This window comes from Didymosphaeria variabile (assembly GCF_027946475.1).
Source record: "Didymosphaeria variabile strain IMI 356815 chromosome Unknown scaffold_3, whole genome shotgun sequence".
Classification (NCBI taxonomy): domain Eukaryota; kingdom Fungi; phylum Ascomycota; class Dothideomycetes; order Pleosporales; family Didymosphaeriaceae; genus Didymosphaeria; species Didymosphaeria variabile.
Window position 1 is genome coordinate 2,840,255 of NW_026611622.1, and position 24,818 is coordinate 2,865,072.

Below are 24,818 nucleotides of genomic sequence, written 5' to 3' on the forward strand. Positions count from 1 at the left end.
GTCTTTTGACGCATTCTCCGCGTGTTCAATTCTAATTCTAGTCTGGACAGCCGACGCCATGGGGATTCTCGATCCATCTCCTCATGACAATACCAGAACGGCAGGCTTCGTGCGAGCTTTCAGACACAGATGGATTGCGCCACCACAGTCTACCACCGAATCTTTTGAAGGTCGAAATGTCATCGTCACTGGCGCATCGTCAGGCATTGGGCGGGAAGCCGCCGCTAAATTCGCCGCTCTCGGGGCTTCCAAGGTGATATTGGCTGCCCGAGATGTGAAGAAGGGCGAGGCGGCCAAGGCCGACATCTGTGCTCGCATTGGGAAGCAGGACCTGCTGGACGTGTGGGAGCTGGACCTGAATTCGTACGAGAGCATCATCGCCTTTACCAGCAAAGCCAACGAACTGGATCATCTGGACGTCGTCATACTCAATGCTGGTGTTCATAGAGGCGAATTCGAAACCACCCGATATGGCTGGGAGGAGGATCTTCAGGTCAACTCGCTATCATCCACCTTACTCGCCGTTCTACTCTTGCCCAAGCTGAAAGCATCGCGCCGCTCCTCAACGAAGATCCCAGTCCTCGAGTTCGTCAATTCTGGGGCCCACCAGTTCGCGGTCGTAAGTAAAGAGGCTCAACGGCAGGCCAGCATCCTCGAGTCTTACAACAAGCCCGAGCAGTTTAACGCCTGGCGTCAGTATGGTGCCACCAAGCTTTTCCAAATGTATGCGATGACTCTACTGGCCGATCAGGTGTCTTCTGGAGATGCCATCATAACTTCAGTCTGTCCAGGACCGGTCACAACTGATATCGGCCGAGACTATTCCTCCCGATATCCGACCATCTCGGCTATCTTGGTCTTCATCCTAGGATACCTTTTCTTTCACACATCCACAATCGGCGCCAATTCGATACTGAGCGGGACGACCCAAGGCGAGGCATTGCATGGCAGGTTCTGGAAGTACGATAACGTCATGCCTGTTGCACCGACTTTGAAGGGCGAGGATAACAAGAAGTTGAGATTACGAGTCTGGAAAGAGATGTTGCAGGCTCTGGAGAAGGATGGTGTCCGTTTGGAGGATTCACTCAAAGCTATACCGGCCGCAGAAGCAGGTCCAAGGAAGCCATGATTTGGCAACTAAGCCAAAGACCAATCTTTTGTTTGATGTATCTCCGTTGTAAAACGAGGCGTGCTTTCCGTTCACTCGCTGCCCCGGCTGCACTCTGGGCTGACATCAAAGCTACGAACAAGTTCTCGGTCAGGCAGCGGGAGGTCCTCATTGCTTTCGAGACTGAGAGATTGCCAAGTAAAGGAATCCTGCAAGCAATTGCTGAAGTCTTCGCAAAAGCCTGTACAGTGGACGTTCACCAGGAATTAAACTCTTTTACGCGAGATCCTCAATTCGTCGTTTTAATTTATTAGGGAGGTCGGCTATACCAATAAAGAAGCCTATGGTAACTTGTTCGATGAAATATACCCAAACTCGCAACCTAGCACAGTATGCTCGTTCTTCACGTCGACACAGAGTGGGATATATACCAGGTTGATGTTGATGCTATTTACAGAAATAGATGATTTGCGGTTGAGGTAAGCGTAAGCGGGGCGGGCCTTATGACGTTGGGGCTAATGCGACCTCGAACTTTCAAGCTGAGCATGTATTAGATCTTCACTCTGTGTTCCCACTTGTAATATCCCCATAATAGTAGGCCTCGCCCCCAGGCATTCGGCTGGATGCCCAAGCCGTTTCGTCCCAAGCCCTCCGCCCACGGATCCTCATCCTTCCTCCGCTATCTGTTTCCGCACGCGAGCCAGCGCGCACGCGCACACCTTTCCAAGTTCCGCCACGAGACCTTACCCTCCTTCAAGCACCACACGCAAGCTCGCATACACAAATACATTGTTTATAGGCAGGCACGCAAGCTCAGTAAACCGGGCCTTCTGCAGCGACTGCGCGGCCACCTCAGGAAGCCCCCAGGCAGCAATCATCTCGAACATGAAGCGAGGCTGCGGCGACAGAAGCTGACCAAGACTGCGACAAGTAGAGAGCCTCAGGGCAAGGCGATGAGCTACCAAGACAGCTATGCGCCCAGGGAGCCTGGCGCGAGAAGGAGGAAGCTTGCAGGATACCTGAAGGCGGCAAACGAGCTACGACAGACGTATCAGCAGCAATATGCGCCGAATTGGAGCCGGTCGGAGGCGACCTACGACTATGAAGACGATACACCGGGGGCCTTCCCCGACGCTGCCATTGTGCGCAGCGGCGAAGAGGAGATGATTCTGTTTCCCAGCTATGCGCGGAAGCACGTCAAGCGGAAGGTGGGTATGGTCGCGCCCTCATAGAGAATCCTGCTAACTTTCACAAGCCTGAAGCAGAACCGGGTACGATACAAGAAACTTCCGGCGACGGCCGCGACGTGCGGGACTCGGCGGGCGCCGGCGATGCGGAATTCTGGAAACAGCAATGGGACAACTACGAAGACGACAACGCTATAGTGGACGTAGATGTTAGAGGGTGGATATATTCACCACATAAAGGCCAGATGTCTAGGAAGCAGCGCCTCTTTATTGGATTGGCGCGCCAGCTTGTAGGGATCCAAGCCCCGGCCGCTGGCACTCAACCTTCCAGTGCATCCGAAAGTCCACATACAAGTAGAGATTCAAGTCCAGGCCATCTTACTCATCGCGAGCGAGCGCAAATTAGGCAAGCACAACGGGACGAGCAGGTCACTGCACAGGAGGCTGAAGAGATATTACGCAAAGGCGAGCAAGAAGCCGAAGCCGCAGCCAAAGGAGCCTATAGCGAGAAACCTACCGATGATACAGATAGCATACGGGATTATCGCACAGAGAGCCCAGGGCACCCAAGAGTACGAGACCTTTCACACAGTCCGTCAAACAGCTCACTGAAGAGCATGGACAAGATCACCCCACTGCAAAAAAGGGCGTCATGGAACCAACCCGCGGACATGAGTCAATCTGAACTTGCGGAGGCACATGCCCGCCTCATGGCACGCCTCCGCCACTTCCTCGCCATACCCATGGCCAACACACCGATCAGTGTCTTTTTCTACAATGACCAAATCTCGAAGCAAAGAACCGTCTACACGAATCCATCGGGCCACTTCAGCATAAGTGCAGCATTAGATTTTGTACCCACCCATATCCGCATCCTTGCATCCGACAAGCTATCTGCGACAGAGAAAGTCACCATCACCGAGTCCCAAGGCGTTAGTGTAATAAGTGACATCGATGACACGATTAAGCACTCCGCAATCAGTAGTGGTGCTCGCGAAATCTTTCGAAATGCTTTCATTCGAGAGTTGGGTGATCTTACGATCGAGGGCGTGCGAGAATGGTACAACAAGATGGCAGACATGGGAGTGAAATTTCATTACGTCTCCAATTCACCTTGGCAGCTCTACCCTGTCATCTCAAAGTACTTTTCGCTCGCCGGTCTGCCACCTGGGTCTTTCCATTTGAAACAGTACAGTGGCATGTTACAAGGCATCTTTGAGCCGGTTGCAGAAAGAAAGAAAGGCACGCTTGATAAGATTGCGCGTGACTTTCCTGAGAGAAAGTTCGTTCTGATTGGCGATAGCGGAGAAGCTGATCTGGAAGTGTACACGGACTTTGTATTGGAGAACCCCGGTCGGGTAGTTGCGGTCTTCATACGAGATGTGACATCATCTGATGGTGGAGGGTTCTTCGATCATTCCATTCACGCAACGGATAGGGGTGGCAGTTCGACACGGTCGTCTCAGCAGGGCGACGGGAACCCATCGAGTAGGTTGCAGGCATCTTCAGAAGACGATGACCCGGAATACAAAGCCGCTATCGCAGCTTCGCTGCGGGAAATCGAAAAAGAGGATGAAAGAAGGTCAAGATCGCTGTTTCCCCAACTGCAGGAGGACCATCCAGCATCGCGCCCTCAATTGCCACCTCGACGATCCGATCCTCAGGCTACGTCACCACCACCTGTGCAAAACCTTATCGATCTTTCCTCGGATGATGAGTCAAATTCAACGCCATTCATGCGGCGTGTGAACACCGATACACAAGCACTAACCGGGGCTCACCGCGCATCTATATCGTCAGTTGCAAGTGCGAAATCGGTCCCGATACCTCCCAGAAAACCAATGGGTTTGCGCAGCTCTTCGGGCGATTCACCATCACAGTCACCACCTTCGAAAGCACCACCTCCACCCAAACCACGTAAACCGTCCTCCAATGTGCATCAGTCAAGTCCGCTATCGCAACAACCATCAAATGCAGCCACCAGCACTACGGCCGGCCCTCAGAAGCGACCAGTTGCTCCAAAACCAAACCTACAGTCTCAGCAAAGCTATGCCGGAATGGCTCGCGACAAGCTGTATTCGGTGTACAATAACCTCCCAGCAGCATCTTCATATCTGCATTACAACCCCCCAGCACAGTCTGACTCTTCTTTCAATCAGGATTTAGCAACCACTAAGAAAGCCCCTTCCCTACCACCTCCACCCCGCCGCGCCATCACAGCTTACCCAGCCGCAGCGGCCGGCTACGTCAGTACCAAAGCTAACGCCGCATGGCAACACGCGCCGCCTATACCGCACCCCAGTACGCGGCCCAACGCTTCCGTTACCCAGCCGTTTTCCACTTCCGCAACTCAACAGCTTCCGCACCGAACGAATACGGGGTCGACGCTGGGGGCGAACGGGTATGGTGAGGCAGGCCGGGTAGTTGACAAGAGGGAAGCATTGTGGCGGCAGAGGTGGTCGAAGGCGGAGCAGGTGCTTGGGGAGCAGGGCGTTGTGTTGAGAAGTTGGAGGGTTGGAGGGGATGTTGAGGCTGTGGCGGAGAGGATTATTAGGGACGCGACAGAGAGAGATAAGAAGGAGGGCAAGAAGGGGGAGGGTAGGAGCAGGTAGCGAATAATATGACGAGTTTCGAGGAGAGATCATGGTGCGTTATGTTACTGGTAATTTTGCACAGCGGGGGATAAGCATCGCCCAGTGTCCCATTGTCCATGGAGCCAGGCTAAATTCTACACGGACAAATTAGGAGCCGATCTTGACGAGGTATCATGCCTTCATTGGTACCGTGAATTCACTATCCCTATGATCTCACATACATTCACAACATATGAAGCAGTTGAGGGAGACATGGGCAAACGACAATATTATTAGAAAAGTTCGCCATCACGAAGAGGTGACAAGTCGTTTAGCATGCATATAAATGGCATATTTTTCTTAAAGATGTCTGAGCTCGCAAGCGATGCAGAGCAGCAAGTAAGTGTATGCAAACTGTGATAACGTTACAGCATATGTATCATGTGTTTAGCTCCAGTGAGTGCAGGGAAGACTCGGACTGTTTTAGTAACGCCTGCCTGCTGTGGAGAAGTTCGAGTTCACCCTGCACTCACTGTGAACAGTGCGATGCGTCTATCGAATGACGCCGTCCTTCGGCGCCGACGCCAGAGCACTCCTCTCATTCTGCTCCTGCGCAAGCTGGTCTTCGGTTCTCTTGTTGCCTCTAGCAATCACTTTCAGGGTGCGTTGATGTTAGCGAGTATTTCACATAACGTACAGGTAGTGCAGCAACAAAACTTACGCTTGTCAATCAAACCTCCCTTCTTACTCTCCCCGGTCCGATCCGCGTCCTCGAACTCCTTCAAATATGCCTCTCGCTCTTCCGGAGGTACAGCCGCGAGCTCTTCGTCGAAGCTCTCGCGTTGAACTACACGTGAGCTATCAGTCGACCTGCGTAAAAACGACATAGTGTATCGGCAGCATTGGCCTGTGATAACAGTCGGGTCACACCCAAGCAAGGGCACTGCGCCGATGCGATACACAGAACTGGATGCTAGCACGGGATGACGTACCATGGGCAGCGTGGGATTGGCCAGCACTCAAGCCGGTGTCCTCGGACTGGGATTTGCGACGGATGTGCAGCTTGTCTTTGAGCTTGTCCATAGTCGACGACATGTTGGGAGCTTGAAATGAGGAGTATTATGAACTGTGTAGACGAGAGGTTCGGAGACGTGGTGTGTTTGGAGTAGCGGGGAAGTGGCTGAGGTGGAGAGCTCGTTTGGCGGCTGGCTGTTAGTCTATAAATACGTCATTGACGCGCATTGGTTTGTGTGGCGGTTGCGTGACTATTTCACTGCATGGCAAGCGGTCTGTAGGGTTCTATGCTGCCACTACTTGCGTGCAGTGTTGATGCAGTTGTGTAACACGAAGTCGCTCCTTCCAGGATGTTTGTCCCGCCGAGAAGAGCCTATGCACATGACTCGGAGGCCCGCAAAATCACGTGACATCACTGATGCTGGACCGAAATTCAAATCGACATCGATTCCTGGCAGAACGTCAATCTCCGGTTCTATGGTATAGAGCAAAGGCCGTTGAAAGCTAGTGAATGTTTCACGTACATTCTGTCACTAGGTATGCTTGGCCTCACTGTACGTGCAAACATGAATATTTGTCCAGTGGTCGTGTGAAGCATAATGGGAGCAGTATATCTCTTCAAAGTACTAGTAATAATAATTTCCGTTGTATGTCTGGGTATTCTTCCCAGCTGCAATTCAGTTTTTCCATCCTAAACGCTGCGCTAAACGCAAAATTGTTGAAACCACAGGAACTGAGCGATCTCACACAACAACATTACCACCCAGCTCGCCCACCCTATGATGAAGCTCTCGACCAAGACGTACAAACCTGTCTTTCTTGTAGAGGCCGTATTGCCTTTGCTAGAAGTACTGGCTGCCCTCTCATAAAATCTAGCGCGGTCTAATATGGCGTCGCGAAATCACTCGCAGGAGTTCTCGCCATGCTGCTGGAAACCCCGTTGACTACTAGAGCTGTGTTCAATGCGTCCAGGGAGTAAGTCATCCCCGTAATTGTGACTACATCGCCTGGTCCTAACGTTGTGCCTGGACCAAGCATATACTCTGTCGTTCCATTCCGGACGGTTACGGAGTATATGCTACCAGCGATCGTAGTATCCTGGGCAGCGGCAAGTGGCTCCAAAACGAGGGTCAATGTGGCTCCGTTGATGACAATGATCGTTCCTGACGCATCCAAGGGCATGAAGTAAGTGGTTCCGGAAATTGTGAGCGCATTGCCTGGAAACAAAGTTTGTTCCGGGCCGACAATGCATTCAGTCGTCCCGTCGAAGACGCTTGCAGTAAGTGTCCGATCGCCAATCGTCAAGACCGGTGGTCCAGTGATTAGTGGGCTACATTCCAACGTTTGGGTAACACCGTTGACTACTGCTTTGCTTCCATCACATCCCAGACTCAAAGTATATCCATTCACCATGATTGCGGATCCTCCAGGCGAAAGTATTTGCGACCCGACCATGCATTGGTCTTGAGAGTTCGCTGTTAAAGTTGCATCTCCGATCGAGAAGATAGGCGGACAGGTGGGCAAGACCTGGTATGAGTTCGTGTCGACAACGACAACAGAACCAGCCCCCGCTGTGGAAACAGCGATCACGACGTCCATGTAGATTGAGCCTGAGTTCTGGTTGTGGTTTTCGTTGGAGACGGCCGAAGGAACTCGCTGGACGCTGATGTGACAGCACCACATCTATGCTCTGGCTGCCCCGCGACATCTATGACGCCTCCGAACAATCTTTCGGCCTGACCTACGACCCCAAAACCGATCTATATCTCATGAACTCTACCATGCGCGACGAATTGTATGCGCAGAACCCTTCGGTAACCATTAAACTTATCGATTCGCTTGAAGGCGCAGCTACCAAATTCACATATATCGTCCTACCTTATTCTGCCTTCGACTTGCAGGCCTCATATCCCTACTACGAAAACGCAAAAACTACTTCCCAATAAGGCGGGCAGCTGATGAATCGCAATATACGCCAGGACGCACACTGTTGCAAGAAGCATACCTGATAGTCGATTATGATCGCGCAAATTTCACCGTTGCGCAAGCCGCGTTTCCGAATTCTTTGTCTCCTGCCAATATTCAAACCATACTGCCACCAGACTTCGGACTCACGTACCCCTCGTCGGACCCCAAGGCCTGTCTACGTACTAGCGAAAAGCAGGCATAGCAGTCGGTATGGTAATGTTAACCCTTCTTGCTTCATTGGCATTCTGGTTCTACCACCGGCGTCGCCGACGTTCCACTCCAAATCCCAAGGGATCTCATGGGAAATCCTCGGAACTGGGTGGCACCGCAGTCTCCAAATCATCCATCGTTTTGCCACATCCCCAGAAAATTTCGGGTGGCACGCAAGAGTTAGGCGGTACGCCGCGCTCAGAACTCGCAGGCCCACCCGGTGAGAAGGCATGTGTGAGTGTGAACGAAATACCACAAGAGCTGGAGACGCCGTCGTCAACGATACGACCGAGGTTTGAGCAGGTCTCACTCGGGGACCATGATTCGTATCGATCGGGAGTAGATAGGAGCCTTGTAACGGCTCTGGTCAGCCCATCGGAGGGAAGGGTTGGAGACCGACGGCCGGGGACTTATCTGCTGCATGGAAGATTCAGACCGGAGTCGGTGGAAAGTCCGAGGACAGGTTTTTTTTACGAACGGGTAACATAAGTGTTTGACCTGAAAGGGCCTGTATTGTTCAGTTGGAGACTAGACGTACTTGCCGTGCAGTAACGTTACGTTAAACAAGACTCCGACTGCTGCAGTATTCGATATGGTTGAGATAGAGCGCTCGGTACCTTCCAGCAAGGGTTCACACTTTAGGATTACCTTACTGCTACAATATCGAGATATCTAAGAACTTCACAATCATTGAAGGGTACAATCGCCTCCACGGTACCCATGTACAAGACGCCGTTCATGCAACGCTGTCGCGGCAAGCAAACGTTCATTGCTCAACCTTGCGCCTCATTCTCAAACGTCTCCGAGAAGTTGATCAGAGAACTGAAAGTTTCCGGGTTCTCAACGATACCCATCTTGTTCCTCGTGCTTTCATCTTTTAACCACGACACAGGCACCAGCGCCATTTCGCCCTTGTCATTTTTTACCAGCCTCGTCCTTTCCCTTTTCTCAAGCGGAGCAGAGGGCAATGGCATAGGCGCCATCGCATCAGTGATTCCTGTTTTACGCTTGTGTCGATGTTCAAGGACATCGACATCAACAGTGCGCAGCGCAGCAAAATGGTAGATGTGTACCTTCTTTTCTTGACCGTAGCGGCGAGACCGGGCAATAGCTTGCTCCATGGCTGCGTCGTATTCGTACTGGCTCTTGACGAGAACTGGGGCGACAAACATGATGTGGTTGGCGTTGTGGAGATTCCTGGGTAGAAGTCAGTGCGAAGTCAGGATAATGGACGAAAAGACTCACACTCCTGCAGCTGTCTCGCTGGTCAAGTCAAGGATGAGCACCTTCTTGTCCGAGCTTGTCTTGAAATTCTGGATGGCTTTAGCGGGATTCCGCTCAGTGGGCGTCAGGTACGAGATGCCGTGGTGGTCGCAAAGCTCTCTCAAGTCGCTGATTGTCTGGATATTTGGAGCAAAAACAAGACCTTGGTCGTTGAATGGGAGTTCGTTGATGAGCTTCGCGACAGCGTCTAGCTTGCGACCGAAGCTTCTTCCTGAAATCTGCTCTTTCTGTGATCCGATATGTGTGGCTTGGATGAGGTTCATGGCTTGGACAGTAGTGTTGCAGCTGGGTACCACACAAACCCCGCTGTCGATTCGAGCTGCTAAGCAGCGTTCACAAGACAGGTGACCACAGCTTGAAGTTATGTACAGATCGGACATGGTTGCGTAGCCTCGACACTCTAGAGCATCGCACCGTCTGGTTATGCTAGAACTCTCACATAACGGCTGAATGAGACTTTGAACATTAGAAATGAAGCGTTCTGACCGGGTGCGGAACGCGAGCTGATTGGCGAATGTGCGAAGCTTGGACAATGCTTTCTTCGCGTTCTTAATCTTCTCGTCCAAGGTTTTCCCCTTGATGAATCCACTACAAACTGGATTAGATTCGGCGTGCTTTAGTAAAGCACGTATCTTTGCAGTTGCTTCGTTATCGCCCAGCCAGTTGTCGATACAGAAGTCCTTTCTAAAATAGGTATACAGTTGAAAAATAGATGCCTCCTCCTTTTCGCTCTTCTGAAGACCTTTGAACCTTGTTTTTCTGTGACCTTCGAAGCCTCGCAAGAGACACTGGAGTTCGAGTACAGTCTCGTTATATTCCTCTGACCTTTTTTGAAGTAACATTCTCAGGCCCGACTCATCGTGGTATGTCTCATACAATAGAGCGCATTTGAGTAGCGCGTCTTCTCCAGTATTGCAACCATTCAGACTAGCATTCAGTCTGTTCGTTCGGTCTGCGCCTTCTGCATTCTTCATACGTTTAAGAGCCATTCGCTGGGCTATCAAATACTGCGAGAGTTCCAGGTAGACGGCGTGATGAGCGACGTCTAGCTCGATGACCTGTAGCGATTCGGAACATCGGATATGTTCCAGAGAAGGGTCATTCTGTCGTACGAACTTGTCCAGAAACTCTTGTGCAAACTGATGGCGAGTCTGATGCCACTGAAGAGACATGGTCTCCTTGTGCGAAAGGAACTTTTCAACTTTAGTCTGTGCCTCGCGTTGCATTTCCTCGACCTGCGTTCGTTTTCCGGTGTTAACAAGGACGGCGTACCTGCCAAGGCGGATATTGAGAAATGAGGCGATGTTATCAACGTCACTAAATGATTCTAACGCAGGCGTTCCCGAGAGCACCCATCGCTTGTGAGCCGCAATCGTTTTGATGCCGACGGAAGAGAGAAGGTTCTCGTGAGTTTTCTTCTGGTCCTTCTGGTGCACGTTGAGATAGTGGTATTCGTCAACCACTATCCTGTTGAAGCGGAATAGATGCAGAAGAGGAACAGAAGATCTGCGAGGCCTTCCCTTTTTACTATTAACCTTCGTCTCAGATTTCTTCTTGGCAGCTTGGGTAGAATTGTAGGGCTGATATTGACTTCCATGTCGCAATTGCAGAGGTAAGCTCATGTTGAACTCAGTCTCACTAAGACGCTGGTGTAGCAGCCTGTCTGTACTTGTGTTGAAGTCGGCAGAACTCATCTGTTGTTGCTTTGCGAGTTGTGCTGGTAGCTCTTGGCATACCCGGTTCATCCAGGCATCGAAAGCACGATAGTTGGATGCGCCTTTGACGTTACTAGCAGTGGCCGGCTCAGGCATGGCGGCGAACTCGGCGAGGTAGGCAACGTATTCGCGGTCTGCTAAAACGGCCCAAGAAATAATAATGACCCTGCTGGTCTGAACGTGCTCGAAATCCAAGCTCCGAAGCTCAGCAAAGGTCTTGATCAAGACGAGTCTATAGTGATCATACTGATTTGTGCCTAAAAACTTCTTGAACTCTTCTTGCCATTGGTCGACGAGGTGTGGGGGACAGACAATAAGCGTAGCCGCTGTGTCAATCAGGTGCAACTTCTGTCTAGTTGTAGAGTTATTGCGTTCGATCACAGATTTATCCTCTCTGTACTCCTCGAACTCACTCTGGATGAGAGCGATGGTAATAACGGTCTTGCCAAAAGAAGGCCGATCGGCAAGCACGCCACCGCGTACAAGAGTATTTGCTTGAGCGCGAGCCTCCACCCTCCATCCTAGCTTTTCGTGAATAGCTTCTTCGATGTCAGTGAAGGTGAAGTTCGTGCCGCGCTCTTGGGCTCGCATCCATTCGAGAGCACGAGGCTGAGCCCCACGTAGCTCATAAGCAATCTTTAATTGCTTGGAGAACGGTTTGTCGTTGGCATTGCTTTGTAACCAAAATTTCGGAAACCGTACGGACGCTGTTCCTCTTTGGTGGGTCAAGAGCCTCCATGTAACCTCAACCAGCTCTGTGGGGGTAGATTGCCTCGTTCGAACAAGACTCCTAATAGCGCGGTGCGCTAAAGAAGAGATATTGACACCGAACCTGATGCGAGTCGCCTTATCGAAGGTCTCTGCTTCGATGTGGTAGATTGGGCAACGAGTTTTCAAGGCACGCTCGCGTGTCGCGGCCTCTTTGGGATCCTCAGACGCTGTAGCAACTCCAGCCTTGTCAATGTTCCAGCGTAGACGCGGATATGCTGGTGTACATGCGCATTCAATTACTGAGCTGGGGCCAAACGATTGCCATTCTAGAAAGGAGGGTGCTGAAGTCACATTATCCAGCGCCCACAAGTAGTCATCTATGTTCTTTATGGGAAGGGCTTCTGATGTCACAATTTCTAGCACACTGATAGCCGTTGTGCAGAGATGTTTGTGCTCGCTCAGTGGCTTGGTCTTCGCCAATACTTTCGCGCTCAATGAGAGTGCGTCCGAGGCCAGCATTATGGTACCGACGACTGCACGCTCCCACTTTCCTGGGGATATTGCGTCGACAGACTTATAGTTTGTATCGATGGAGTTCCAGGGCCGCCAAGACGAGTTCAGATGAGCGAGAGATACACGCTGGTCTCCTGGTTGTAACCTCTCGCAGTTAAAGCTGAAGTGGAATGAATCACTGCCACGGCTGAGGGGATCTGGATTCAGAAAGAAGTAAAGAGGTGGTTCTGAAGATCGTTTGTATAGACAGTTGCTTGCTGTACCACAGTGTGGAAGGTGGTCGTAGTCTCCGGTGATGTTGTCCCAGTCGTCGGGGAAGTCGATCGGTTTCTTCCCGTCATGATGAATATGAAGACTCGCAGGTATGGTCTCTGCTAGGAAGTCAAGGAGCCCTAGGGAACTCCTGAATGATTGGGAAGTATTAGGGGAACCCTGAATACTCAATGGGATGCTGCGAACAGAAGGAACGAATATCTCCCACTCGACTGACAGCAATGAATCCTTTACTGAACCTCTCGCGACAGGGTTTTTGAGAAATTTCCGTAAAGCACTGTCACCCGCTACCTCGGGCGAGCAATGAACATATAGCAGCCATTGAAGTTCCTCGCCAACGGAGAGTTCCAGATTAGCTTGCTCTGACTTGTACAATACTTTCCAGAAGCCCACATGCCTTGTGAATTCTTCGATGTAGAAGTGTCGTGACTCAACATCTACTTCGGTCAATCGCTTTCCAAATGCTTTAGTGAGACTATCGTGAGGAATTTGAGCTTGGAAGAACTCGGAAAAGCTGAAACCGGAAAAGTTTTTGAAGATGATGCGTGAAGGTAGCTTTGGTCTCCACTCATTTATGAACGTGTTGGGACTCTGCTGGCTCATTGTTCTCTCGACTGTGTTTGCATAGACATGCTTCGGATTGCCAGCGTGCAGTACGCAGGCAGTATGCCTAGACGCGCAGGTACGAAGTCAGCTAAGTCATAAAAGTGGAGATGGTATGAAGTGTTCATGTCTAAGACAGATCGACTTCGTACCCGGGCATTGCGTACCGGCAGGCGGAACAGGTCTGAATGACTGCTTCGCAAATCCTCTTGTCGCACTCACGACTGCAAAGTCGTGAGCTCTGACGTGCGTGATGGGCGAATGACCTGACATCCACTGCGTCGGGCTCCACACTATTCAGCGCAAAAGTTGTCAGCTTCCCGAGTCTGACGAGCTGATTGATAGAAGGCGAAAGTTCTTCCATCCGTTCTTGTTGGACAGGTGAGGAAGATCTGAACAACCGCGAAGCGCAGATGATTGCAGAGAGCTGAGAAGCAGCAATGACAGTTGTGCTCATTGCATTTCCCGCCAAGTCCTGCAATTCCGCCCCGGACTCACGAGCCAATTGTATGTTTCCCAAAGGCAGCCCCTGGAGTCCTAACAATTCCATGCCACTCAATGGTTGTTGCCTGTTGGTTGAGAATACTTGGCCGTTCGGAGTGATACACGGCACCAGGCCGGGGTTATCGTGGAAACGGTCGGCATTTTGGCTCACATCCCATATCATCTCTTTGTATGAAGCATCGGTGCCATCAACCACTGCTGCCCTCAGGTAGGCAACTTCGATGGCCTCCCATTCTCGAGATGACCTTGAGTCAAACCAGTCGTGATCAGCAAAATCGAACGGCCTATAGGGACTTGTGTAAGCAGGTAGATGAAACGTTAGAGAATTGAGTGCGTTATCAGGGGTAGCTAATGCAACACTCGAACCTCTCGCCCCATCCTGGATCGAGCTACTTACTGTTTTGTACCATTCTCACTCCATTTAGTGCATGGACGCTTAGTCCCCAACCGCAACTCGGATCGCATGTGATCGTACCTTAACTTGCACAGTTCCCATGCCCACTCTGACGTAAGCGCGGTGTAATCAATAGAACCCCGCGGAAAGTGGGCCAGAAACGCTTCGTATGGGCTGCTGCATGGACGCTCGAAGTCCCGCATCGTCTGTTTCCAGTTCTCGGCTCCTTGAGAAGACTTTTCGCTAGAATCTTTTCGCTCGATGGCTATCATGTACATTCGTTCGCGTGTTTGTGGAAGGTAATACCGCTTCGTGTCGCAATACAGCCACCTAGCTTCATAGCCAATATCCGACCACTGGGACACAACATCGTCCCAGGTCGACGCTTTGCTTTTCACATTCTCGAGAAGAACGACGCTAGGTCGAAACCGCCGTGAGTACTCGTACACAGCCATCCACGTCTCGCCTGACTCGCCGTTCTCTCTGAGGCTCTTTTGGTAATTGTTTTGCCTGGACAGGTTCTTACAAGAGAATCCGGCCACTAAGATGTCCACGCCTTGAGGTATTGTCTCCACGGCGCCATAAGCTGTAGTTGCGGTCGTAGCTCCCTCGGTGATGAACTCTCGGATGTCTCTAAAGAGAAGCTCCGGCGCCCAGTTGCGCTCGATGAATGCCTGCTTGAACTGCTCAATTTCAGCACTAAACAGATGCCTGAATCTGAAGGGGGGTTGACCCTTTGCCTCAAGCGCTTCTGCTGCTGCCATCAAACCGAACAAAGGTGATTCGGTCCCAGAACACATTGTAGCAACATTGATGGGCCGATCTAGGGACTCCAGCGCATCCCTAAGCCCAAGTTCGAGTGCCCGGGATATCAAATCTGCGAAAATCGCCTTGTTGTCATGCATTGGTGGAAGACTATAATCGATGCCCTTGCGAGCGGATCTTGACGTCGCCGCTGGCTTAGCCTTTGGTTTAGCGATAGGCTCAGGCACAATGTCCTTGTCTGAATGGATGTCCTCTAGGTCGTCTTCCTGGCCCGATGATATCTCCTCGGAGGAAGAGGCTTCAGCTTCAACCGCGTCATCAGAATCAGGCTCTTCGTCGCCATCGCTCAAATCATACGAACTGAACTCCTCTGCTGACTCATGGTCTGAAAGGTTAAGGGGCAGCGGGGCATAGATCGCACTGTAGTTTGCAGTACTACGATGCACGCGTGAAGCAGAACGGTCGAAAGTGGCTGGCCGATGCTGTCGTTGATCCGCTGCAGTATCATTGCCTGAAGCATTTGCGTGGGCGTGGATTGTGTGCGTTATTTCTGCCGTCTCCAAGTCCAAGGTCATCTCTGTGTCCGACTCGGCCGAAGGAGGGGAAGGAAGCGTAGCTCCACCCGCCTCCATGATCAATTGTCGGTGTGCAGCATCATCCGAAGCATCACCTAATTCAACATTGTCAGGTTCTTTGTCTGCGGAGTCTTCTGGCGTCAACTGATCTTGCTGGATGTTATGCCTCTGTCTGGGCATCCCAGAGCTAACAGCGGAGCCTATTTCAATCCCTGTCGGCCTGCCGTTCCGTGTTTCAATAACCATAGCAGCATGTTGTTCGGATGAAATAATCTTGCGAGAAGTTTCCTCGTCCACAGTCGCACTCTTTGGAGATGACACGTCTTCGACGAGCGCCTGGAAGTCAGGCATCGTAATTCGTCGGGATCCAATGTTGGATCGTTGCTTTGTGACCTCAGGTGTCGATTCCGCTCCAAAAACGTGTGATTCTGCGCTTGTTGCAGAGCTTCTCCTAGACTTCTTCCGCGGCTTCGCAGAGACTGTAGGGTTCGCGGAGCCTGAAGACTGCCTGTGCCGTCCCGCATCGACAGCACCGTGTCTTCCAGATCTGCTCCGCGACTTGGACACAGTCGACGTATCCGATGGTACCACAATCTGCTCTTGCTGCTGGGATCCGACAAATGTAATTTGTCGGAATGCCACGGTATTGGAATTCTCTGCACGACGCACAGGTTTGCCGCACTTTTCCTCGCGTTATGCATACTTTACAAGAGACCTGGCCGCCTTTTTGCCACGGCCGTCCATCTTCATAATAACAGTGAGCATATCCCCTGCTCTTGCATTGTGGGCACCTGGCGTCCAGTACGGCCTTCTCTTGAGCTGTGGCCTCCCTACACCCGTGTCTCTCTTTGACGCACCTAGTGCACTTGTCGCTTCCTTCCTCAAAGATGCAGGTAAAGGCATAATTGCCGCCGCGCTTGCGACACACATAGCAAGTGTGAGGGGGGTGGAGGGTCGTCATGGGTCGGCGTTGGGAGTGAGTTTTGCGCGCCATTTGAAGAACCAGGGCTAGTGGAGACTACGAACAGTCAGTTGCAACACAGTCAACAGATCATGATAGAGCTACCCTCTGTCCGAACGGAGACGCGTCTAGATGTTGGTCGGCCTGATGTTGAGCTTTCCACTGCTCTGCGCTTGTGAGAAGCAATCGCGCCGGTGCTGACACTATTCGCATCGTTGTTCGACTTGGAAGTGCTCGGTCGTCGTGCGCGTTTTCGAGATGGCTGGCGCGTTGACGGCATTGTGGTAACAAGATGAAGGAATCTAGAGAACAGAAATATTTGCAGCTTGTCGGAATAGCTTCAAGCTGAGCGATCACTCGGGCGACCACGCGCCATGGCAACGGGAAGGTGCGTTTGCAACAAAGTGAGAGATATCCGTGCCGAAGCGGAAGGGACGATCGCGTGCTCCCACCACTGAAAAGCATCGAATATACATTGCAGATTCCGAAGCTCGAATCCCGGATCCTTGACCTCGAAGCACAGTAACATGTCATGTCGAAGATGGCTTGAAGAGGTTCGAACCTGGGGAGCTGACACTGGGGTCTCTCACGATGCATTACTCTATGTTCATGTTCTAGAGTCACTATACGGTATATCTTGGCTCGGATCTCAGCTCTGGTATGATAGTCCACACGACGCCATGATGCTGTCCATCCGAGACAGCATATTCTGCGTCGTATGCAAAGGGCACGTGGCGTTTTCCAGCCTTCCTGCTTGGAGATCCCGAGCCACGGCGTCAGCCTCGTAGTAGAACCCCTTCCCTTCCACCGGGAATTCCATCTTCCTTTCCACACCATCTTTAGCCGTCACGACCAAAAACCCGGGCTTCGATGCCGCGACTCCTCCAACCGAGATTGTGCCTTTCGAACCTTGGATGCGCGCAAATATTTCCGACGTCTTGTACAGCAGCGACGCGGTGCAGATCGCTTGTGCCCTCTGCTCCGGGTATCGCAGTACAATGGCGGTCTGTTCGTCAACTCGATCATCTGGCTGCTCGTGGTCGGAGAATATCATGTTGGCGCTGATGTCTGGAGTCGTGCCGGGAACCGTATCCAGCAACAGCGACGCCCACGTCAGCGAATAGATGCCGACATCAAGAAGCGCTCCGGCGCCTAACTTCTTCGACACTGTCCTAGAGGCAGGGTTGCGGCCTTTGGTCGGCATATAGATGCCAAAGTCCGCCCACACGGCTGCCACGTCGCCAATAGTCTTTTCTTCGTGGACCAGACGTTGCAGCTCTTTGGTGATTGGGAAGAAGCGCGTCCACATGGCTTCCATCAGAAATACGCCCTTCTCCCGCGCGGCTTCGGCCATCTCCTGCCCTTGTTGGGCATTCATCGCCATGGGCTTTTCGCACAATACATGCTTGCCCGCTGCGACGGCGTCCAGAACATTCTTGTGGTGGAGAGGGTGAGGGGTCCCGATGTAGACAATGTCGACGTTAGGATCGTTATAGACGCCAGCATAGGAGTCGTATACCGCGGGCGACTGTGAAGGACAATTTTCCGAGGCGAACTTGTTGCCTTTTCCGAGCGAAGAGGAACCGACAGCTGCAATTGTGTGGTTTGCGGCAGCATCTGAGCGCGACAACACCAGATCGCTGACGAACCACGTAGAGATGAGGCCACAGCCGATCACACCCCAGCGTAGGCTCGGCAGCTCCTTGGCAGTCATTTTGTGGTGCTTGCAAATGGGTGAATGATGTAAGCTTCCTCCTCCCTTTCAAAAGAGCGCGAACAATGACAACGAGGACGAACGCACTCGTTGACGCGATTCTACATGGCTTATCATGCTGCGCTTCCAAATATTTCGGGTTGTTTTCCGTCCAACCCGAGCGTATACGACCCGCTTGCCCTGCCGCGTGTGCACGCGGGCCAAACCCAGGCCGGCCCTCCATCAACAGTCCCGGCATTCCGCGAGCCAGTAAAGAGCAAACCAGGTCTCTTGCGGCTTAAACCGGTCTTGGCTACCTTACACTTGACAGGTCTACCTTGCCCATGCGGGTCTGGCATGGATTCGGTTATTCTGACACTGAACGTCGTGTCCATGTACCGACTTAGCAAGGGATTCAGTACCGATGGTTTATTGCTATCAGGATAGTTGAGCAGCTCAAGGACTGCCGTAAAAATGCTTCATCGCCATGTTGAAGACTTCTAGGTCCTGCAGAGCATCTTGCGCCGTCGTTTTCACCGATTTTCCTTCAGCCACCATCTCCCATAGCTTCTTCATCTCCTGCGTGTACGGGTCCTCGTACGATTTCCGTATCATAGACTCTTTGTAGACTCCGTCGACGTTCTCAGCCATGTGCAATGTGACAGGTAGGCCCTTGACATAGGGAGTATCGTACTGCACCTTTACCGTCTTGTTGGCGCCGTATACTTCGATGTGCGCATCGAATCGAGGAACGTTGTCGATCCCCGACTCGTAAGAGACTGTAAACGTAGAGTACTTGAAGAGGACACTGTAACGATGCATTAGCTTCAAGCTGTGCAGCAGAGAGTTTTCTACTCACTTCCAGAAAGGAAAACCGAGCGATGACCCAACAACTTTCTCCGGCATACCCAGAACTTCTCTCATCACAGAGAGGTCGTGCGAACCAAGGCTGCCGAATAGCCGCCACATGAGAGTGGATTCTGGCGTCACATCAACCCCTCCAGCTTCGTTCTCGAGGGCTGTTTTGACCATTTCCTTTGCCCGCTCATCTTTGTCCATCGAATCTGCTTGGGTGAAATCTGTAAACTTCTTCGGAAAAGTACCGCTTTGATGTACGAAAGCAGAGTTGGGCCCGATTATATCTAAATCATTAGCGAACCCACAGGCTGTACGGCAGTAGGTATCGTACCTCTTACTCTTGCATAGAGAATCTTGTCAAGACCGCCAATCTCTTTCACTGCATCCTCGAACGGCGCTGCATACCGTCGCATATACCCTACCATGACACTGCCCTTGCTCTTCTTCTCGGCATCAGCGACGGCCTCGGCATCTCGTTTTGTCAATGCGAGCGGCTTCTCTACCAGCACATGTTTGTCGTGTCGAAGCGCAACGACCGCGTGTGCTGCGTGGTACTCGTCCGAATTCGCCACCAATACAACGTCTACTTCATTTGAGGCGCACAGTTCTTCGACATTGCGTGTGGCCTGGTGTTTGTTGGGAATGCTGCGGGAGCAGTGCTCCAGGGCAGCCGGGGAGACGTCGCACAGGTAGGTGATGCGGAAATATTCGCGCATGAACAGGAGTGTTGGAATATGAACGACTTGCGCGATCTCGCCACAGCCGATCAACCCGACGTTTACGATCTTTCTTTTCTCTAAAGACATGTTTCCGTGTTGGTTTGTCTCGTCGGCAGAGGGGCTGGTCGTCCGAAGAAAACTAAGAGCACAATGCCACAGAACAATTTACGGACATGCCATCAACGCGACGCGTCTTTGCTATCGATCCTCACCCGTACAAATCACGTTGCTATCAGCAGACGGGCTACTGTGGGGAGTTCAGCGTCGGTTGGCATCCGTCCCCGCTTTCCCCACCAAAGTGCTTGTGCTAGCATTGTCTGGCTAGCTTCGCGGAGTGCCGGACGAGGGAAATCGTGACCCGGCTTTCCGCGTCTGTTAAAGGCGCCTTGTCGCACATGCACCACTGCATTAACGACATTTCGCGGAACGTTCGCAGGCTCGCAAATGAACGACGATGCTTATCTTGATCAGATCTCTCCGACGTCCGCCGGAGAGGCACGCGACACCCATGCTCCAACCCGTCAGCCACCCTTGACCCAACCTCTCGCAGAGTTTGAGCAGCACATCGTACACAACCGTCTTGGTACTTACGCGAACCATCTTACGGACGCACCGAGCCGGAAACGACCTCGTCCTACCAAGTCAAGGCCCGATGTGGCCTACGCTAGGAAAAGAGCCACTGCAGCGTGTAACTTGTGCCGGTCTCGGAAGATCAAGTGCAACAACGCTCGCCCCTCATGTTCTGCTTGTGTTGCTGCCTCTTCGATGTGCGTCTATGGCGACCCGCAGGACCAGTCCAGGTATGTCTGCGGACACTACACTTGCACATCTCGCCAACTGATCAGCCCAATGGTAGTTTTGACCCGGCCAGCATTCTCATCTTAGACCGCCTGAATCAGGTTCTCTCTAAACTAGACCACATCGATACCCCTACCACGCCATCCACTAGTGCGGCTACTCGTACTACATTAGGCTTACAGAGCACCGACCTACAGGCCAATGCTCTAACATTGCAGGATCAGTCTGATCAACTTAAGATCCCGTCACGGCGAACAACAGCTGACGCTGTGCTCAAATGGCCTGTCTTTCAGAATCGGTGGCCAGCAAATTACCTAACTAATGCCATCTTCGAAGCGGAGAACTCAGAATATGACTCGGATCTTGATATTCCACCACCACAGGAACAAACTCGCTCCAAGTTGGGAATCGGCGGTGTTGACGAAGATTCTATACCTTACCTGGTGCGCCGATTCATAGAGTTAGTTCATATTAAGAATCCAATCTTGGATGTGAAGACTATATCGGCATATGCGAACCATGTCGCCGAATCTGGTCTAGGTTGGGATCCTCCATCTTGTTTGGTGGTAAGTATTCCGAGAAACTTCCGTCTTGCGACTAACTTCTGCAAGCTCGTCGCTTGTGCGCTTGGTTGCGTAGCCGAGTCATTTGATATTCCGCCTGGATCTTCAACAAACTCTTTGGAACGTGACGGAAGCCGTCTCCACAATGCTGAAGCCTATTATAATATGGCTCGGAAACGTTTTGGTTTCCTCGATACAGGCGTTCTCGTTTCACAGTGCCACTTTCTGGCCGGCGTCTACCTCATGTACACTTTGAGACCATTACTAGCCTGGACTAAATTCCAGGAAGCGTCCCGGTCCTACCACCTATATCTTCAATGTCAACTCCGCCGGCCGCCTCATGTGCCGGCAGATTCTGCCCTTGCCAAGCGACGAGCATTAGAGCAAAGACTTTACTGGAGCTGTTACAAATCGGAATGCGAGCTGCGAGTTGAGCTAGATCTGCCTAACAGTTCTTTAGCCGACTTCAACTACCCAGACATGCATCCATCTCCACCCAACCTCGAAAGTGTTGATGAGCCGTCACCACAGATGACGATCTTTGAAGATGGTCATTACCGAGCCACCAATCACGACAGCTTGCATCATTTGCGGGAGCAGCAGCAACAGTCATGGTTCTATTACTTAACTGAAATTACTTTGCGTAGGATCACCAACAACGTGCTGAACATGCTCTACGCCGATAGCTATGTGTATTGGAGCGAACAGGTATTACGCTCTAAACGGAAAGCTGCTGAAGAATTCAATGAACAGCTCTTGAACTGGTATGGACTTGGCTCCGAATTTGCTTTTCAACCAACTGATCGTTCATATTTTAGGTATACCAGTGTACCCGACCAGATCCGATTCAATGAAGAAGAGTTCCACTGTGAAGAGCTACCGTACATGATTCAGATTCGATTCGTGCACCTGCAGTCCATCATCGGCTTGCCATTTCTGTATCATGCGATCCACAGCCCACCCAATGCACCGTGCCAGAGCATTGTGCAACCATTAGCACAACAGGCAGTGAATAAATGCATTCGCCAGATTAGCAACATTAAAGGCAGCCACAGACATCATGGTACCTGGAATTGGACAAGATCTAACACGACTTCTGCTCTTGTAGTCATCGCCAGTGCCACGAGTAGTAATGTCACTCTACCGCCTGACTGGAAACACCTTGTCAGAAATGCGATCGAACAGTTGCGCTTCTGGGAAGCTGAAAGGTCTGGACTTCTCTCCCGCGCAATCGAGGTTCTTGAGAACGCTTTGCATACGCATGTGGGAACCGCCGGACACGATGATTCAACGTCTTGACTCAGTGTGATTGATCATACCATATTTCGCGGTCAATCTAGCTTTTCAGATGGTGTGGCCGCTTAGGCCATGTGGGGTGCGTCCACTTTGTCCGGCACTCCGCGAGACAGATCGGGAAAGGTTCGGCTGGTCCTCCCCATGGGGTTCTTGCATGGTGGACCAAGTCAAATTCGAATCGAACTCGCGATCAATGCCTCCTCAATTGAGGGCATGATCGTCCAGTATAAGATCAAGTCGGTAGCAAACATCAGTCTCTATTCACGCTTCTTCCATCCTTCATTGGCCGGGAAGATAAACTCATCTCCTTTGCCATCCCACCTTAGGAGCTCCATCACAATTTACCATGTTCAGGAGCAAGTCGAAGTCAAATGCTAAGCAACACTGCAGTGTTGGGGAGGATCTCGTGCGCGTGCTGCCAAACGACGATACATCATGGTACCAGAAGCCTCACCTACTCTACCTCAACTACCTTGCTATCTCCATGGGACTATTAGCAGCAGCGACTGGTTACGATGGCTCCATGATGAATGGTCTTCAAGCACTCCCACAATGGACTGAGTATATGGACCATCCAACCGGTGCTTGGCTTGGTTTCATCAACGCAATTCAATTCATCTCCAGCGCGGTCGCTTATCCCATTACGGCTTATTTCGCGAATCGCTGGGGCCGAAAGAAAGGTATCTTCATCGGATATTTCTTCATCTTCCTAGGCGCACTTTTGCAAACGTTCGCACCCAACGATACCGCGTTCATACTTAGCCGCATGTTTGTCGGTCAGCCCAGCGCTTGGTGGGGTTGTCTTGCCCCTCTGTTGATTACAGAACTCGCATATCCAACCCATCGATCGTTCCTTACGACACTGTACAATTGCGGATACTACGTTGGATCTATACTATCGGCTTGGGCTGTGTTTGGCACCAGGAACATTGACACTTCGTGGGCATGGCGCATCCCTTCACTGCTTCAGATCGCTATTCCACTTGTTGTATTACCCGCCGCGTTCCTCATACCCGAATCTCCGCGTTATCTCATTGCCAAAGATCGAATGGATGAAGCTCGCGCGATACTGGTCCGGTTCCATGCTGGTGGAGACGAACAGTCGCTTCTTGTCGACTTTGAGATGAACGAGATGGAGCAGTCTATCAAAGCCGATGTACACAATGCAGACAGTACATCCTGGTTGGACTTATTCCGTGGTAAAGGAAATCGTCATCGAGCCTTGATTTCAACGACACTCGGAGTCTTCGCACAATGGAACGGTGTTGGGTACGTACAGCTTCTGTAATATATTTTTCTTTGTCTCTGACCAATATCTCTGATAGTGTCGTCTCGTACTATCTTGCCTTAGTCCTGACGTCAGTCGGTATCACAAGCGTGACAGACCAGACTCTCATCAGCGGCTGTCTTCAGATCTGGAATTTGATAGCTGCTGTCGGTGCCACCACCTGTGTCGACACCCTCGGTCGCCGCAAATTGTTCCTGATATCCTCCGTGGGTATGCTCGTCAGCTTCATTCTCATCTCCGGATTGTCAGGAGGCTTTGCCACAGGCGGGAAATCTGCCGTCGGCCTCGCCGTTGTACCTTTCCTGTATATCTATTATGGATTTTACGATATTGCCTTGTAAGTATCCATTGAACTTTGCACACGAAAACACTGATCTCTCCAACAGCACCCCTCTTTTGGTCTCATACCCGGCCGAGATCTGGCCTTATCACTTGCGAGCCCGTGGCATTGCGCTTACACAGATGTCGACCTACGTTGCGCTGTTTTTTAACACTTTCGTTAACCCCATCGCGCTTGATGGCATTGGATGGAAATACTACGTTGTTTTCGCGGTGATCCTACTGGGTATCACTATGACTATATGGCTCTATTATCCGGAGACTAAAGGGCATACTCTCGAGGAGATGGCTGTTGTGTTCGATGGCGCGGATGCTGCGGTTAGTGGAACCGAAGCGCTGCAGGTTACTTTGGAGAGGAAGGGCTCTGTTAAGCTTCTTGAAAGTGTGTGAGCAGTGCTCGATATCACTCACGGTTTCGGTGTCATTCGAAGAGGGCGGCAGACCAGCTACACCGTGGCTAGTACAATGCAACTGTCCAGATTCAATTAGCGGCCTGAGGACGACTGAGTTACGATGCAGAAAACCATTATTAATGCTGAGGTATGCAGTACGGGTGCATGTCCACAAGGCGCGAATGAGAGAAGGCTGGCTTATAGTATGACCGGAGGGAGGGGGATGACTACCGACTGCCTCGGTATCTAGGTAGGCCGTTGATCACGTTCTGGACCACGCTGGAGCTCTCCGAAGGCGAAGTGGGTATACCGGAGATTCCGTTCCTTCGTTTATTGACCTTGTCATCTGCACTTGAGGACAGAGCGGGTCTTTTCCCCAAATCATGTAAGCAGGCCATGCTGCAGAGCCTCATTCCATGGAGTCCGATCGGCGTTGTGTTGGCCAGTTCCCAAAGTAGCCTAGCGCATCTTAACGTCACCTCGGTGCGTCAGCGTCCCGTGGAAGTCCTGCCCT

General features: G+C 51.5%; 10 protein-coding genes across 10 annotated transcripts; 4 read left to right on the top strand and 6 right to left on the bottom strand.

Moving 5' to 3' along the window:
• Positions 1-58: 58 nt before the first annotated feature.
• Positions 59-1,129, top strand: N0V89_004280 (uncharacterized protein; the record flags this gene model as incomplete). Its single annotated transcript, XM_056213067.1, has 1 exon — positions 59-1,129. One exon carries the CDS (start codon positions 59-61, stop codon positions 1,127-1,129), a length of 1,071 nt encoding a protein of 356 aa, XP_056073375.1.
• A 602-nt stretch (positions 1,130-1,731) lies between these two features.
• Positions 1,732-4,907, top strand: N0V89_004281 (uncharacterized protein; the record flags this gene model as incomplete). The annotated part of the gene is made up of 2 exons (XM_056213068.1): positions 1,732-2,316; positions 2,364-4,907. The coding sequence occupies 2 exons, from the start codon at positions 1,732-1,734 to the stop codon at positions 4,905-4,907; spliced, it is 3,129 nt and encodes a 1,042-aa protein (XP_056073376.1).
• Positions 4,908-5,420: 513 nt separating this feature from the next.
• N0V89_004282 (uncharacterized protein) lies at positions 5,421-5,963 on the bottom strand (the record flags this gene model as incomplete). The annotated part of the gene is made up of 3 exons (XM_056213069.1): positions 5,421-5,521; positions 5,590-5,715; positions 5,861-5,963. The coding sequence occupies 3 exons, from the start codon at positions 5,961-5,963 to the stop codon at positions 5,421-5,423; spliced, it is 330 nt and encodes a 109-aa protein (XP_056073377.1).
• Positions 5,964-8,833: 2,870 nt separating this feature from the next.
• Positions 8,834-9,232, bottom strand: N0V89_004283 (uncharacterized protein; the record flags this gene model as incomplete). The annotated part of the gene is made up of 2 exons (XM_056213070.1): positions 8,834-9,199; positions 9,227-9,232. 2 exons carry the CDS (start codon positions 9,230-9,232, stop codon positions 8,834-8,836), a joined length of 372 nt encoding a protein of 123 aa, XP_056073378.1.
• A 69-nt stretch (positions 9,233-9,301) lies between these two features.
• Positions 9,302-13,319, bottom strand: N0V89_004284 (uncharacterized protein; the record flags this gene model as incomplete). The annotated part of the gene is made up of 2 exons (XM_056213071.1): positions 9,302-13,226; positions 13,312-13,319. The coding sequence occupies 2 exons, from the start codon at positions 13,317-13,319 to the stop codon at positions 9,302-9,304; spliced, it is 3,933 nt and encodes a 1,310-aa protein (XP_056073379.1).
• A 737-nt stretch (positions 13,320-14,056) lies between these two features.
• On the bottom strand, positions 14,057-16,162 carry N0V89_004285 (uncharacterized protein; the record flags this gene model as incomplete). The annotated part of the gene is made up of 2 exons (XM_056213072.1): positions 14,057-16,000; positions 16,154-16,162. 2 exons carry the CDS (start codon positions 16,160-16,162, stop codon positions 14,057-14,059), a joined length of 1,953 nt encoding a protein of 650 aa, XP_056073380.1.
• Positions 16,163-17,007: 845 nt separating this feature from the next.
• Positions 17,008-18,072, bottom strand: N0V89_004286 (uncharacterized protein; the record flags this gene model as incomplete). Its single annotated transcript, XM_056213073.1, has 1 exon — positions 17,008-18,072. The coding sequence occupies one exon, from the start codon at positions 18,070-18,072 to the stop codon at positions 17,008-17,010; it is 1,065 nt and encodes a 354-aa protein (XP_056073381.1).
• A 435-nt stretch (positions 18,073-18,507) lies between these two features.
• Positions 18,508-19,715, bottom strand: N0V89_004287 (uncharacterized protein; the record flags this gene model as incomplete). Its single annotated transcript, XM_056213074.1, has 3 exons — positions 18,508-18,859; positions 18,911-19,193; positions 19,241-19,715. 3 exons carry the CDS (start codon positions 19,713-19,715, stop codon positions 18,508-18,510), a joined length of 1,110 nt encoding a protein of 369 aa, XP_056073382.1.
• Positions 19,716-20,072: 357 nt separating this feature from the next.
• On the top strand, positions 20,073-22,288 carry N0V89_004288 (uncharacterized protein; the record flags this gene model as incomplete). The annotated part of the gene is made up of 2 exons (XM_056213075.1): positions 20,073-20,428; positions 20,500-22,288. The coding sequence occupies 2 exons, from the start codon at positions 20,073-20,075 to the stop codon at positions 22,286-22,288; spliced, it is 2,145 nt and encodes a 714-aa protein (XP_056073383.1).
• Positions 22,289-22,631: 343 nt separating this feature from the next.
• Positions 22,632-24,302, top strand: N0V89_004289 (uncharacterized protein; the record flags this gene model as incomplete). The annotated part of the gene is made up of 3 exons (XM_056213076.1): positions 22,632-23,457; positions 23,637-23,910; positions 23,960-24,302. The coding sequence occupies 3 exons, from the start codon at positions 22,632-22,634 to the stop codon at positions 24,300-24,302; spliced, it is 1,443 nt and encodes a 480-aa protein (XP_056073384.1).
• Between the last annotated feature and the right edge of the window lie 516 nt (positions 24,303-24,818).